This window comes from Alligator sinensis, unplaced genomic scaffold, assembly GCF_000455745.1.
Source record: "Alligator sinensis unplaced genomic scaffold, ASM45574v1 scaffold565_1, whole genome shotgun sequence".
Lineage (NCBI taxonomy): Eukaryota > Metazoa > Chordata > Crocodylia > Alligatoridae > Alligator > Alligator sinensis.
This window is the reverse complement of record NW_005842234.1, coordinates 1373469-1387980: the sequence shown is the minus strand read 5'-3', so window position 1 is coordinate 1387980 and position 14512 is coordinate 1373469. Positions and strand designations below refer to the sequence as shown.

The window sequence follows — 14512 nt, the reverse complement described above, 5'->3', positions numbered from 1 at the left end:
CTCTTTCCCCTAGGGTAGGACAGGTGTAAGTTGTGAACCCTAAATTAATGTAGTTCTGGGCTACTCTGACATATTTTTGTCACTTTTACACATGCTGTATTACACTTTACTCTGTATGTAGCTGTTCACACTTAGTTTGGATGGGGGTGACAGAATAGAAAATGAGGATGATTCATTGGTCAGGACTTGGGGGCAAGGCCTATTCCTTGAGCAAGTCATTTAGGTTCAAATTCTGATCTTGAAATCAATAGACGTAGTAGGACTCACTGCCCACCCCACATGGGCATGTTTCCAATTTGTTTGACATATAAACCCAAAATATGTAGTATAAACTGCCTCTGAGAATCTGGGCTTGTGGGTCTGACTTCCATATCTACAACACTGGGATAAGAGCATTTCCCTAATAGAATTGTTCCGATACTGGAGTGATGGGCACCATATACATATATTAGATTCCAACCCTTTGTAAGCTGCAATGGCAAGTCCTAGGCACCACTGGAGCATCTTGCTTCTACTAAAAGTCTATAGAACACCAATGATGTATCAATTCCTCATCTGCATTGTGCTGAGTTATTAATTTGTTTCTGTTATCTTTTCAGAGAACACGCTGACAAAAAGCTGGCCATAAAACACATATTTCACAAAAGAAAATATGCTGTTCTTGCCTCCCACTGTTACCCCCTGCACTATATTTGGGCAAACGTATTTGGTGGAGAAGGTCAAATTCCAATTTTAATAAAAGATGACTTGGCTGGAGTTTAAGAACTCCTATCCATTAATCATCACTCTCTCAAAGGTGGTAATGGGATAGTTGGATATGCAGTTTGGCCCCAGTGTTGTACCTAGCCTTCTAGCCATTATCATTCTTCATGATTTGATCAGTACCATTTCTTTGCAATCCACATCATTCAAATCAGTATTTCTCCTCTAGGAGACTCCACATTCTCCCTCTTCACAAGTTTCTCTTCCTGTTCCCTCACTTCATGTCCCTCCTCCTGTCTTTCCTTTGTATTTTCCTTCCTATCAGAACTCCAAGTTATCTAATCATCCACAGAAGGTTATACTCCCAAACCCATTACATTTGCTAAAATGAGAAATTAAATGCTTACACTTTTGGCACCATTAGGTTTTAGCACTCACTCCACTGGGTTTAATGGGAAACAGAGGTGTTCACATATCCCAAAGTTTTAGGCTGTCTGCTACTACAGGCAGTGTAACCAGTTCAGTGACAGTCACATCTGGCATGTTTTCTTCACCACTATAAGGGCTAATAGTGTGATTTTTGTTAAAGGCTTAGATTCTGAAAATTCTGAATATACCAAGCAGCCTGAGTATTTGTATAACATGGGCTTAATCTGGATCACAGCTTGTTTGTTTGACACCTCCATATGAAAGAATTTAGGATTTAGCTTTTAGGATATATGTTTTAGCAGGAGTTATTTTAACATCAGCATAGCAAGTGTGTTGATTATTCTATGCATTAATGACCAACCTCTTATCCCCAATTATAATAAAAACAAAAAAAGACAGAGTACCCTTGATTTTTTTTTTAAAGTATAGATTCATTTGAAAAAAATATATATTTGAACCTGCAGAAGGTCAATATGTAGAAAAACCAACAAGAGGGAATATTTAAAAAAAAATAAAACTAAATAGTTAAACACTACTATGATTTTAAATGTTAGCAGTAACATTTCCATGTTGGATCTTGTACGTTGTGGAAAGGCCCAAGGCTCAAATTCCCAGGATGTAATCCCAGCATCCCCAATTCCAGTTAACCTTATCAGAATCTCATTTCACACAGCAACTTGGAAGTGGGCACTCAGCAAAGTCCTGATTCTACTTCCATTGGTTTCAGTGGGACAAGAGGGGCCACTTAACAAGTTCCTGGTTGCATGAAGATTTGGGGAAGGCTGTGGAAGAACCAACTATGAACATCTGCCTGCTGAGTTGTTCTATAGCACTCTCCAGCCACAAATTAGGGGCTGATACCAAGTACACTACTGTTCAGGAAAATATATCCCACAGGACTTCAAGCTGTACTTAAAGTTAAGCCTATGCTTAAGGGTTAAGTTGCTTATCTTCCTGAATAGGGCATATGGGTGCTTTCTAGAACTGGAGTTCACTACACTTATCATTTTCCTCTTTTTTATTTTCTCCCTTTTCCCCTTTGTTACGTGTTCTCAAATACATGGCGTATCTCCATTCCCTCATATGCCATCACAGCAAATTGAATCACAATGCCAAGTCAGCATTTTTATTTCCATTTGTGTCAGTGGCACAGGATTAGTCCCCAAGTCTGTGTTCCTTCATCTTTTTCTTAAGGGAACATGTGGATAAAACATTCTGTAAAACGTATATATCTATATCCTCTGTCTAATAATAAAATATTATTGAATAGAGATCATATTGTTTTGATGACAACTACCCAGTTACAAAAAAAAAAAATCTTCTGTGGTTTATCTATAATAAATATTAAACAGAGCTTCAAAACTGTATGTCTACCAGTCACCTAAGTGTCTGTCTGTCTTTCTGCCTTTCAAGGGCTCCATCCTGCAAGTCAGTAAGCACTTATTGTTGAAATCATGGCACAGGTATGCTGAGCATCTTGTAAGGCCAAGCTCCTGAGAATTCTTTTCACTATAATGTACAGGTGAAGTTGCCACAATGCCTTTAATAAACAATATATACTGGTAATTCAGTTTCTACTTACACTTGCATGGAGTTTTCCTTTTTTTGACATCGCTAAAAAATTGTTGCTGAAAACTCCTCGTATTCCTACAATCCCCTGAGACACAGCAAATATTTCCAAAATACCTAGGATGACAGAAATCCCAAAATAAATCACCATTCTTTTTCACATAAGTGTGACAAAAAATAAATCTTGTGAACTGTAGTTTTTTTCCCCCAAACTCTTGATTTTCAGCTTCTTTGTTTTAAACAATAAATTAATGTTTAAATGATGACTACTTTGGTTATTGAAAATATGTGTTTATTCCTAGATGGCTTTTTTAAAACCTTAGGATATTTTAAATGATTGGCAACTGATCTTAAAACATGTAGTATCTCTCCTTCATTTGTGCTCTGGTCCTGCAAAAACTTAAGCATATGTGAAGTCCTACCAATGTTTTGGGGATTCTTCATCTACCTGGAGTTCAGCACATGCTTATGTCTTTGCAGGATCAGGGCTAAATATCCAAACAAAAACCTATTTCTCTACAAAATCTAACAGGCCTCTTTTCCTAAGAACACAAAACCCTATGTTCTATTCATGGTAGGTTGTAACACAAACCAGTAAAAGCCAAGAATTTCAACCATGTGGCTTATAAGACTTGTGCAACTGTCACTGCACCAATCATTCTTATGTAAGAACACAAGCTGTTAGGAGACCTCTTGCTCCAGGGTCCCGACTGTCATGGGTTTCAAATGCTGTCCCTTATTTTAGAACTATATTTACAGTCGACATGGATTTAGTCTCTCACTGTTATTGCTGCAAATGATTTACACCAGAAGTATGATAGGAGGACTGAGATGAATGTTGGGTGACAAATTCTGATTTGTATGAAATATGGCAATTTCAGATTTTTTCCAGTACAGAGAAGCTGAATAACATGTATTAGCATGTCACACCATTTGGACACATCTATAATTTTATCCTAACCAAAACAAGGGCAGAGGAAAATGTGGATACGAGAAAAAGGAGATGAAAGTCGATTATTTTAAATATCAATACTTAATCAAAAATGAAATCGTTTTCATGAAAATGAAAACCTCCTTGCACACCCATACAATACACTATGAAAATAAAGTTAGAACAAATATTGATTAATACTAAAGAAATGACTCGCATGTTTTCTGAAGATTCCTATGGGTCAAGCTCTTATACTTTACACTGGGCATATCCACACATGCCCCAACAGTGCTATTGTTACTGTGTCATCATTTAGTACTTCCTTTTGGAGATACAAAATGACAGCACAGTAAACAGCCTGGACTTCATTGTGCTGGTGATGCAGAGTTATTTTTAGCCACTACATCGCTGTAGCAACATGCTATAGCGAGGGAGCATGTTACTATGGCAATGTAGCTGGAGTGTCACAGTTCATGGCCACCGATGCTACATCACTGTAGCACGTTGCTGCACTGATGTAGCATCTTGTGTAGACACATCCACTGAGTAGCATCCTAGACTTCAGATCCTCCTTCTGATTTCAATGGGGCTTTTTTGTGGTATCAGGCATGACTCAAGTTGCCTAATCGTGGCACTAAATCTGTGGTGCTCAGTCTCTAACCTGTGGGCCAGATCTCATACACAGAACCATGTCATCTGGCCCACAGGGTTCCCCACAAGTCCAGAAATTTGGTGGCGAGGGAGTAGTGGCAGTGCTGATTGCTACCACTCCCCCATTGCCAAATTTCCAAGCCCTATGGACCAGATGACATAGCGTTGCACATAGGGCTGGGGCTGTGGGCACAATCTGGCACAGGACCTGATCCAGCACATGGGGCTGGAGCCAGGCACCACACTGAGCCCCAGCCAGGCCAGTCCTGCATGCCAGATCAGGCCTCACTCAAACTGGTCCTGCACACCACACTGGTCATCTGGCCCCATGAGCCAAATCAGGTCCACAGAATGAATCCAGTTTTCCTCCTGATTCCTCACCACACATCTGGCTTGCAGGATCAAAAGGTTGGGTACCACTGCACTAAGTGAATCAAATGTATTTTTTTCCCTAAAAACGGATCTTTTCACTTTGACTTCAGTGGAACTCTGTCTCCATGGCATTGGACTCCTGTCTGTGAATAAGGACACAATGCATCACACAGTATCCTGACCTTGGCAAGCCAAAAGATATAATGGGCACAGTCCTCCTACTGCTGAAATGCCATGGCTGACCCACATTGCAGCTGAACAGGTGAGTAATCCCATTTCTATTCAGCAAAGTACTTGAGCATATATATATATATATATATATATATATATATGCTTAAATCCAATTGCAATCAGTAAAATTCTCATCTTAATGTTCTGTTCATCTGAGCATTAAACTGGATGTTTCCAGGGAAGTAGTATAACTAGGAGTGGGTGACCAGGGCACCAGCCCTGGGTACCAGCTTAGAGGAGATTCAGGAATGGCACCCACCACAACTGTCAGCCCAGCTGCTATAGCCACTGCCAGCAGCCTAGCCGCCATCATTGCCCCTGCCGCCACTGCTGGGAGAACATATTAGAACTCTTGAGCAAGTAACTAGGCATTGGCATGGCTGGCTTTAAACCCCATCTATGTCTACACACCACGTGGTTAGCAACTATGACAGTGGTTTGTCCCTTCTAGAAACCTTGACTGGCATGTACATCACCTTAACTGTGCCTGTGTAATTCCTTTCACTGGTCCTCTTTCCTCCTAGCTATGGTAGGCGTAGCCCAATGTCTCAGAGGGCAGGTCATCCAAGCATACCCTCTTGCTACAGCAGCATAGGATAGATGCCCAAAATGCAGTAAGATGAGCCTGCATAATAGGTAATGTAAAGAAAATTAACAGCTGCTGGCTTCGGGTGGATCCACTGGCAGAGTAACTAGGGTGGGGCAACCAGGACAGCCATTCCAGGAGCTAACTTAGGAGGGGGCTGGAAGAAAAAACAACACTGCCTCTGCAGCCACACAATCATGCCGGCAGCACATCAGCAACCAGAAATTGCCACTGCCCCCATGTCACAGCTGCCCCAGGCACCTTCAGTAATATATACACAAAAACCCTTTTAGTTCTACATACATGAAATACTTAAGGGCTCAAAACTCTCAATTTGGACCCACATTTTGAACATGGAAGATGCAAAGAGCCAGTGTTTTAATTGCGAATCTTCTCTAAAGTACATATCCACTACCTGAAACAACCCTTCATCTTCCTACCACTGAGCTGAAGCATTTTAAAAACTTATTTGCCAAAACAGGGGTGTCCAAAAATTGTTTTAAAGATCTAAAATGGCAATCCCCAGCATCTTTCTGTGGAGCAGCATGGAACCATTCAGAACCCTGTGCATAGCTCATGTGGAGCCCAGTCCAATTCTCGCTGAAGTCAATGGCAGACTTCAACAGGGGCTGGATTTAGCCCTGAAGTCTAAATGAGATATTAGGAAACTGGCTGTAGGCAGAATTGCCAGAATGCTTAACACAGGGTGCATCTACATATGTGCTTTACTGCAGAGTTGACTCATTTGCTCTGCAGTAAAGCATCACCGTCTACACATGCACCCCTATTAGGGCACAGTAAATTAATTAACTCTGCTATAGGATAGTACTGTTTGGGACAAGTACCATTTTACAGTGGAGTTATCTAGTGTGCTTCAACTAAATTTAGTCCACGTGTAGCCAGTGACCAGGGCTGGCTGGGGCATGAGGGTGCTACAGTGAGGGGGCTGCCTACTGGGTATCCCTGCACTGTGGCATTCTTGTGCCCCAGCCAGCTCCTCTGCAGCATGCTGAGCTGGGTCAGATCAGCTCTGGGCTGGCAGACTAACTCCTGGGGCCCTCAACCAGCTGGGGTTGGTCCTCCCCAGCTCAAGGTACTGTGGTCCTGGGCACATGTGTAAATGCTGCACCTGGAAACAATAAACTCCAGAGTTTATTGCTATGAGTTAATTGCACATGTAGATGCACCCACAGAGTGCTACAAGGGCTGCCTCACATGAGACACAGCACAATGCATGTCAAGTAAACAGACAGGTATTTAATTGTCCCTTCAAGCATCTGGGAAGTAGGGAGACAAAAGAGGTATTATTTGGAATGGCTTCACTAAAAGCCTCAGAGGAGCCTTAGAATCCTCTCTTGATACCTTATTGCAATGCTTGCTTCATTGCTTTGCATCAGTACAGGATGACATTGTTTTGCAGTAAGACAATGTCATAGCTCAAATGAAGGAAGGTCAGGATGCTGTCTCATGACTTGGGGCTTTGTAGGGCTCCCTACACTGACAGAGCTCTGCAAAGTTAAAACCAGTGTTATTAGAATATCATACGCTGACATACTGACTTCAGCTGGGTTTTATAGTTGGTTCTGCTTTTGTTTTGTTTGATCAGCCCCAGATTAAAACAAAGGCTTGCTTAAAAAAAAAAAAAAAGACATATAGCAATGTTTGTGGTTGGAACCTTTTTGCTACTTTAATTTTATTACTCCTGCTGGCTCAGAAAGTTGCAATTTGGTTCCCTTGTGCTAGATAGAGGATGAGGGAGGGGTTATCCCTAGTGCAGGGTGGGGGAAACTGTCAGGGGAAGGCAGTCTTAATTTACAGCCATGGCTCCACAGGAACCTCACCAGCTGTCTTGGAAATGACCAAATAAGTCAGTCTTTTGAATCTCCTACCTATGGTCCCTCCTTGCCCCAAAATCCAGTGGGGAGGAGGGGGTACAACCTGTGGCATGGATACCACAAGTGGCACAGGCAGCCTCTGTGTGATATGCAGCAGACTGGAGAGGGGAAAGACAGCACAGTGGCAGATAGGGCAGGGAGCAGAAAGCAGAGCATCAGATCAGGCAGGGAACACAGAACTGGTAGCAGTAAGCAGAGCAGCAGTTTAGTCAGGGAGTATAGGCCAGGGAGCTGAGTACCAGATTGGGTAAGGGAAAAGGATTGGAGTGTTACTTGGGAAGGGTGTGGGGCTAATTTGTGGCACAACTGCTAAAAAGGTTGCCCCCCCCCAACCGGCTTGCAACATCTCCTACTGACCTGGGACAAACAATTCTGGGTCTCCAGGAGGAGAGAGACTATAGGCACCTTGTACAGCTTTGATTTTCACCTTCTCTTCGCCTGGACCTTCCCCCAGTCAGGACCTGGTTTTCCTGAAGTGATCTGACCCCAGTGTATTTTAATAGAGCCAAAACATGGTTAAGTAAGAGCAAATGGATATCAATGCCTTGGGGACTTACCTCCATATTTATTAATCAAGTAACACCTTTAATTGTAATTTTCAATTTGTTATATATCCAAAACATGTCCTTTGTAAAGCCACTTACTAAGATAGTAAACACAAAATAGGATTTTTACAGGATTTCTTTTTTCTCTTCTCAATATTGTAAGACCACAAAAAAGAGGTTAGACCTCAATGTGAGTTGGAATATTATGAGCAAGAGAGAAAAATTGTACTCCCTAAAAACAATATGAGAATGTTTATTCTTACTGATTTCCCATGCAACGGTTGCAAAATAAAGCCAGAAGTGGCTTTTACAAATTCAATGCCTAAAGCTGATGCTTAGTTATACTAATTTAACGATGACAAACATTCCTAAAATGATGAAAATGTTTCATTTTAAAGATATAAGGTCAAATTCTGCCCTCAGATACTTGCAAAAAATCTACCACTGTCTTTAACTCAGTGGATTGAATCAAATTTTGACTTCCTATATGGAAGGGATGGGAGGGGGGACTCATTCTGATCTTACACTGCTGTAAGCAAGGAGTACCTTCACAGTCAGGAAGGTATGGTATATCAGTATAAAACTGGACTAAATGAGATGAGTCTGCACCCCAACCCCCAAATATAGGTTTGACTGAAAAGTCATTGTTTTTAAGTTTTATCTTGAAACAGTATTTTTCATGGTGCGGGAGCATATGGAATGAAAAGCCGCACAATTGATTCTAGTGCAGTTTGTGCCAGAGGAATTTGTACACAGCAATACTATGCACACATATATTAAAAAAGTTGTGACAGTGTTATGCTTGCTGCTTCACCTGTCTGTGTAAGAGCAAACTTTGCCCATGAAATTACATCAGTTCCACTCTGCTTTTGAAAACGAAAAAAATAAATGAAATATTCAAATGCTATGTTAGAATAGCATGAATGTTCCCACCTTACCTGGCAGATGTAGAGAATCCACAACTCTCTTTTTACTTCAGGAAAACTATAAGCACAGCAGCAACCTGTCCTCCAACTGTATCATTAGAATACCCTGTGGCTGTTCAGAACACTATGTATGGCTCACATAGAGCTCTGTCCTACTCTTACTGAAGTCAATGGCAGACCTAAAAAGTGGTCAGAATAGGTCCCTGGAATGCATGTCAGCAGGACTACCTAGTTTTTTAATCCAAAAAATACTCAGATACACGTCTCATCCTTAACCTTTTTCAGCCTAAATATTGCAACCTGTATGATGCAGAATGGTGGATGCATCTAGTGTAGTAAGGAGATGCTTCCATTTTCAGATACAGGAGGTATCCATCCATTAATCTATGGACTACTGTAACTGTCATTACTGAGGAATCTGAGCACACCAATAATGACGAGGCCTCACAACACCACCGTAATGCAAAGAAATACTACACTGAGTTTTCAAAAGCTGGGAAAAATGGTTGGATAAGAGACCTGTCCAATCTCACAGAAGAAATCTGTGGTTAACTCAGAAACTGAATGCGGGTCTCCCAAGTTCCGGTCTTATCCTTGTCACATCTCTCCAACAAATCTTGCTCTTTTAAACCCCTGTTCAAGATGCTGCAGGAAAGCAAACTAGAATATGGAACTTCCCTACTGATGACTTTCATCTCTTTGACTATGACTACTTCAGCTGCTCCCATCTTATATGATGAAGTTTTCATTTATGCATGTAGGACAAGGGAACATGCCTCAAACCTTACCAACATCATGGAAAAGAATATCATCTCTAGGAAACACACATTAATACATTTCAGAACCCACGCTCACTCCACAGATACCCAGGCCCAGAAATGTGGCTGAGTAGCAGTTTGCAAGCATGCCTGAGCAACTCAGGGAAGTCCTGTACATGTGTTCCCAGCACTATCCTCATATTTCTAAATGCCTAAGAGTGTGAGGATGGTGCTGGCCCATGGTCTAGTTTGTGATGTAATGATTTAATAATCTTGCAAGGAGGCAGAACAAACACTAATACTTGAAAAGACTAAATGGACTGAGTCTAAAGGAAGTGTGGCTGTTGTGGATGTGTACAAAATTAAATAACTTGTGAATAGGTCTCCAAAAAAAGAATTACCTGGAAGGTGGAATAACAATAATAAAATATGACAACTTGATGACAGAATGAGATATATTAACATAGTTTCCAGTCCATAATAGTTCTGTTATTAACCAATGCATAATTGTCCTTTCTTTTAGGAAGATTACACAGAGTGCCAATGGAATGCAAGGCAAGGAACCATGCCCAGATAGATTCTCCATACTTGCCTCAAGCTGATGCAACTATTTGCTATGGACCAGATTGTCCACAGAATTGAGAGAAAAATCAGAGCCAATATGTTAACATCGTGATCACAACCGCATGTTCCCTTTCTGACATTTTTATATCCAAAACGGCATGTCTGATCTGTACTCAAAACCTCTGTTAGTAAAACATGAACTTCCTCCCCCTTGTCTGGCTACCACTACTACTTGATTAGTAGTATTAGCATTTCTTCCAATTATTATTTTTAAATAAAAGTATCTAATTGCTTCATTCAAACAACAGAAATATGAAGTAGGGAACAACAACCAAGTTAAGGGTAGGAAATTAAGAAAGAAAAGAGAAGGGAAAAAAAAAACAGGCAAATAATTTTGGCTCAGACTTTAAGTATCAGTGCTGTTTGAACCAGGGACTAAAAAAAGTCCCATGAGGCAAAGACGCATCCATTTCTATAAACAAGAGCACACAAGACAGTGATGTGGGCAGCGTTATGTCCACCCATCTTTGACTTCCCAGCCTGCATGACCAGGTACCCACATACAGGCGAGTCAAATGGATGCAGCAGCGGGCACAAGTCTGAAAGGAGGTTTTTGAACTCAGGTCTTCCAGAGCCACAGTCCCTCAATTTGAGGTTGATCTCTACCACAGCTCATTGATAGGTCTTGAGTTATCTTAAGAATCCAATTCTTGAGCCACAAACCCTCTCCCTGCAGGGGAGAGCAGGCTGTAGCCTGGGATTTCTCTCCTTTTCCTTCCTCCACCCTCTCTTCTCTGCTTTGAGGGCAAGACGCTTACCTCAGAATGGGCTGTCACACTGTTGAGGTTGCAGAGCCATTGGAGTTGGTTGGCAGCCAGCTCCTGATATCAGCATCCATTTTCTTGGGGTAACCTTCAGTATCTCCTTGCAGCATTTCCTCTGGCCACCATGAGATCTCAGACCATTACTAAGCACTTTATTTAAAAGTCAGAAGTCAGGTTACTTCACACACTGTCCAGTTCAGTGAAGTTGGTGACTGAGGTTCACTAATTCAATTCTGGTAGCATTGGCTTCAGCAAGGATACTGACATTTTTGTGGCAATCTTCCCATTTGATGTGGAGGATTTTTCAGAGGCATCATAAGAGAGACCTCCCCAGGCTCTTGAAATAACTATGGTAGGTCACCCACATTTCACATCCGTAGAAGAGGGAGAGGATGATGATGATTGCATTGTAAACCTGGATCTTGGTGTCTTTCTGGAGATTGCGATAACCAAATACCTGCAGAAGCAACTTCCCAAAGCAGGCACTTGTGCAGCAGATCCTGTACTGGATCTCCTCCTCAATGATTACTCTCTGAGAGAAGTGGTTACTCCAAGGTAGGGAAAATACTGGACTACCTCCAGGGCTTTTCCCTTGATGGTAATTTAGGGAGGTAGTCACATTCATGGCCTGGAGCAAACTGATAGAGCACTTTAGTCTTCTCAGTATTGAGAGAGAAGCTCAAAGCTTGATAGGCTTCTCCAAAAAGATCCAGCATGGTGAAATACTCTATTCTAAGCTTCAAACCTGGCATATGCTATTACAGATGTGAAAGGTATTACTGCCCTATCTTATCTACCCTGTCTTATCTACTTTTTTGTTAATTATATGAGTGATAGAACAGACAGCAAACTCATGAAAATGGAAGATGAACTGGATGAAACTGTGGACAACAAGACAGACAGAACAGGTAATAGAAATGAACCTAGAGGTTTGTTTCTGCAAAAGGTAAACTCTTACCACCTGGTCAGCTGAAGTAAATAGATCCTAAATAGGCAATCAGTGGGAGGGAGACATGAATGAAAATTAAGAGACTGAAAAATGTAGTAATGCATGATGAGTTATGGTAAAAAAAATAAATAAGTGCTCTTGAAAATAAGATCTGTATGCTGTTAGAAACTCTTAATAGATATGATGGAAACCCCAGAGTATTTCTCGACTGGATTTAGTGAAGTACCAATCCTACAACAGGAAAACGCTGTGTTAGAAAGCTTATCTACAGGAAGTGGTGAGGGTTCTCAAAGAACTTCACTTTGCTCTGATTGTGCTCTCACTGAAGCAAAGGGGAATTTTCACCACTTATTTTCACTGGGAGAAAACAGGCCATTTTAAAAATCCCACCCTATAATCCTAGACTTTTTCCACTTTGTGGGCCAAATTCTGTGCCAGCTGTCTCCTCTGTGATTATTTGGATAGATTCTCGAGGCTGGTTAAGGGCTCAGTCTTTGCTCTGCAAGTGCAGAGCTGTTCTGCAGGGCTCACTCCACCCTTTTTGGGTACTGCTTAGATCTGAAGTCAGGTCCCTACCAAGGCTCTCAAGGCCAGGAAGGGAAAGCTTGTGTGTGCTGATAGGAGTGGGCTATCAGTAGCAGGAGCAAGGAACCATGGTTTAGAGGAGCCCAGAGGAAGGAGAGGCAGAGTGGAGGACTGCTGCTCCTGCTGGGGCCCCTAGCTGACTGGGGTGTGAGTGGTAAGGGAGGCCTGGGCATACAGGTACGTAAGCAGATGCAGACTGCAAGCTGCCTTATGGGCATCCTACCACACCCAGCAAAAGGTAGAGGGAGAGTCATGCCCAGCAGTGTCACAGAAGCCAATGAGGACCAGGAGGACACTGAGCCTCCTGCAGGACCCCACCTGTCCTAGGCCCAGTGTCAGGTTCAGCTCCAGCAAGCTCAGAACTGCAGCCACCCTAGCCAGCTCTCTCTGCTACCTCAGCCCCTGAGCCTGGCTCTGGGCATAATCTGTGCCCAATTAAAACCTGCAAGAGGAGGATTTGGCTGCTTTCTACTGGAGAAGCCAGGGCAGGGTCATGGAGTGATCCCATCATTGCCCTGCCCTCTGCCACTTATGAACGCAGTGGGGCTGGCAGGTACCTACCCTGTCTGTCCACTCCTAGACCTACCTTGGCCCTGGGTCATGCCAGCTTGTAACATCCAGGAGTGGTCAGACACTCCCTGCTGTGGAGCAGGGCAGCTCTGGTTCTGAGCTGGCAGGGTAGGGGGGCAGGTACACACTGTGCATGTGAGGTGTCAGGTGTCACTGTGCCCGCAGTGTTATACCCATGTTGTCTGCATCTCACATATATCTGTCTTGTCTGTATCTAAGTAACCCAGATATAATGCAGAGCCATGTAGAGCCTATAGCTCATTCAGTTCTAGAAAATATATATCCACATCATCTACATCTAGTGCATACCTACAGTCTGGATCTCAACTAGATCCATATAATCACTCTCTAAAATACATTTCATAGTTTATATCTACGTACCGTAGTCTAATTTATATACATATGGCATATGTATATAATGCCATATGTATATATGGCATTATATATGTATATATATATTAGTCCATATCTAACATGTTTATCTAGTCCAATGGTTTTCAACTTTTTTTTTCATTTGCCAACCCCTAAAAACTTTGGAATGAAGGTGTGGATCCCTTTGAAAATGTCAAATGGAGGTGCAGACCCTTCTGAATTGTAAGTGTGGGTATTCACATATATTGCACTGATCATAGTCACCTTTTGCGGACTCCTTAGACATAATCCGCAAATCCCCCAGGGGGCTGGGGGGGTATATGGACTACAGGTTAAAAATCACTGATCTAATCTCTAATGTATAACCACAGTCTGTGTCTACTGTATCTCCACATTGTCTTCATCTAAAATAGCTCTACACAGCTCAGTTGATGTCCATGTAGCAAATACCCAGAGAGGCTATATATATTTATATGGTTTGTGTCAAATGTAGACCCACATGGTCTTGAACTAAATTCTCTCTCATAGTTTGTTTTTAATATATACACACACACACACATATATATACACACACACACATATACATACATACACACACATACACAGACACACACAGCATAATTCATACCTAGATAGCAAATATCCACAGTTCTGTCTATCTATCCATCCATCCATATCTATAATGGAGATTTCCTTTATATGCATCTAGACTTTTCCTCACATAGTCTATATCTAATTGATGCTGGTACAACCTTCACCTATCTAGTCTCCTCCAATGTGTACCCCTACACTCTCAGTCCACGGAGTTGCAGTCTGATCTGCAGACACGAGGAGGGAATCAGGATTTGCTCAGGGATGAAAACTTGCCCTCCCAAAAGCCCACATCAGCTGAGCAAGTGCTACACAAGGGTCCCCGTGGGGTGGGAGTCTGCTTCAAGGCCCGGGATCCACAGGGGAGAGAGAGAGTGTGAGGGTCAAGCCCCAGGAGAGGCAGCAGGGGCCGAGAGCGAGAGGAGAGTGGGGCAGAGACCCCCTCCCAGCACACGGGCAGGA

At 42.3% G+C, this 14512-nt stretch overlaps 1 protein-coding gene across 1 annotated transcript in view; it reads right to left on the bottom strand.

The window, feature by feature from the left end:
- FGF5 (fibroblast growth factor 5) overlaps positions 1–2851 on the bottom strand; it is an 11511-nt gene extending 8660 nt beyond the window's left edge. The window contains exon 1 of the mRNA XM_006027328.1: positions 2714–2851. Within this exon, the coding sequence (XP_006027390.1) occupies positions 2714–2851 (138 nt within the window). The remainder of the gene's footprint in view (positions 1–2713) is intronic.
- Positions 2852–14512: the final 11661 nt, after the last annotated feature.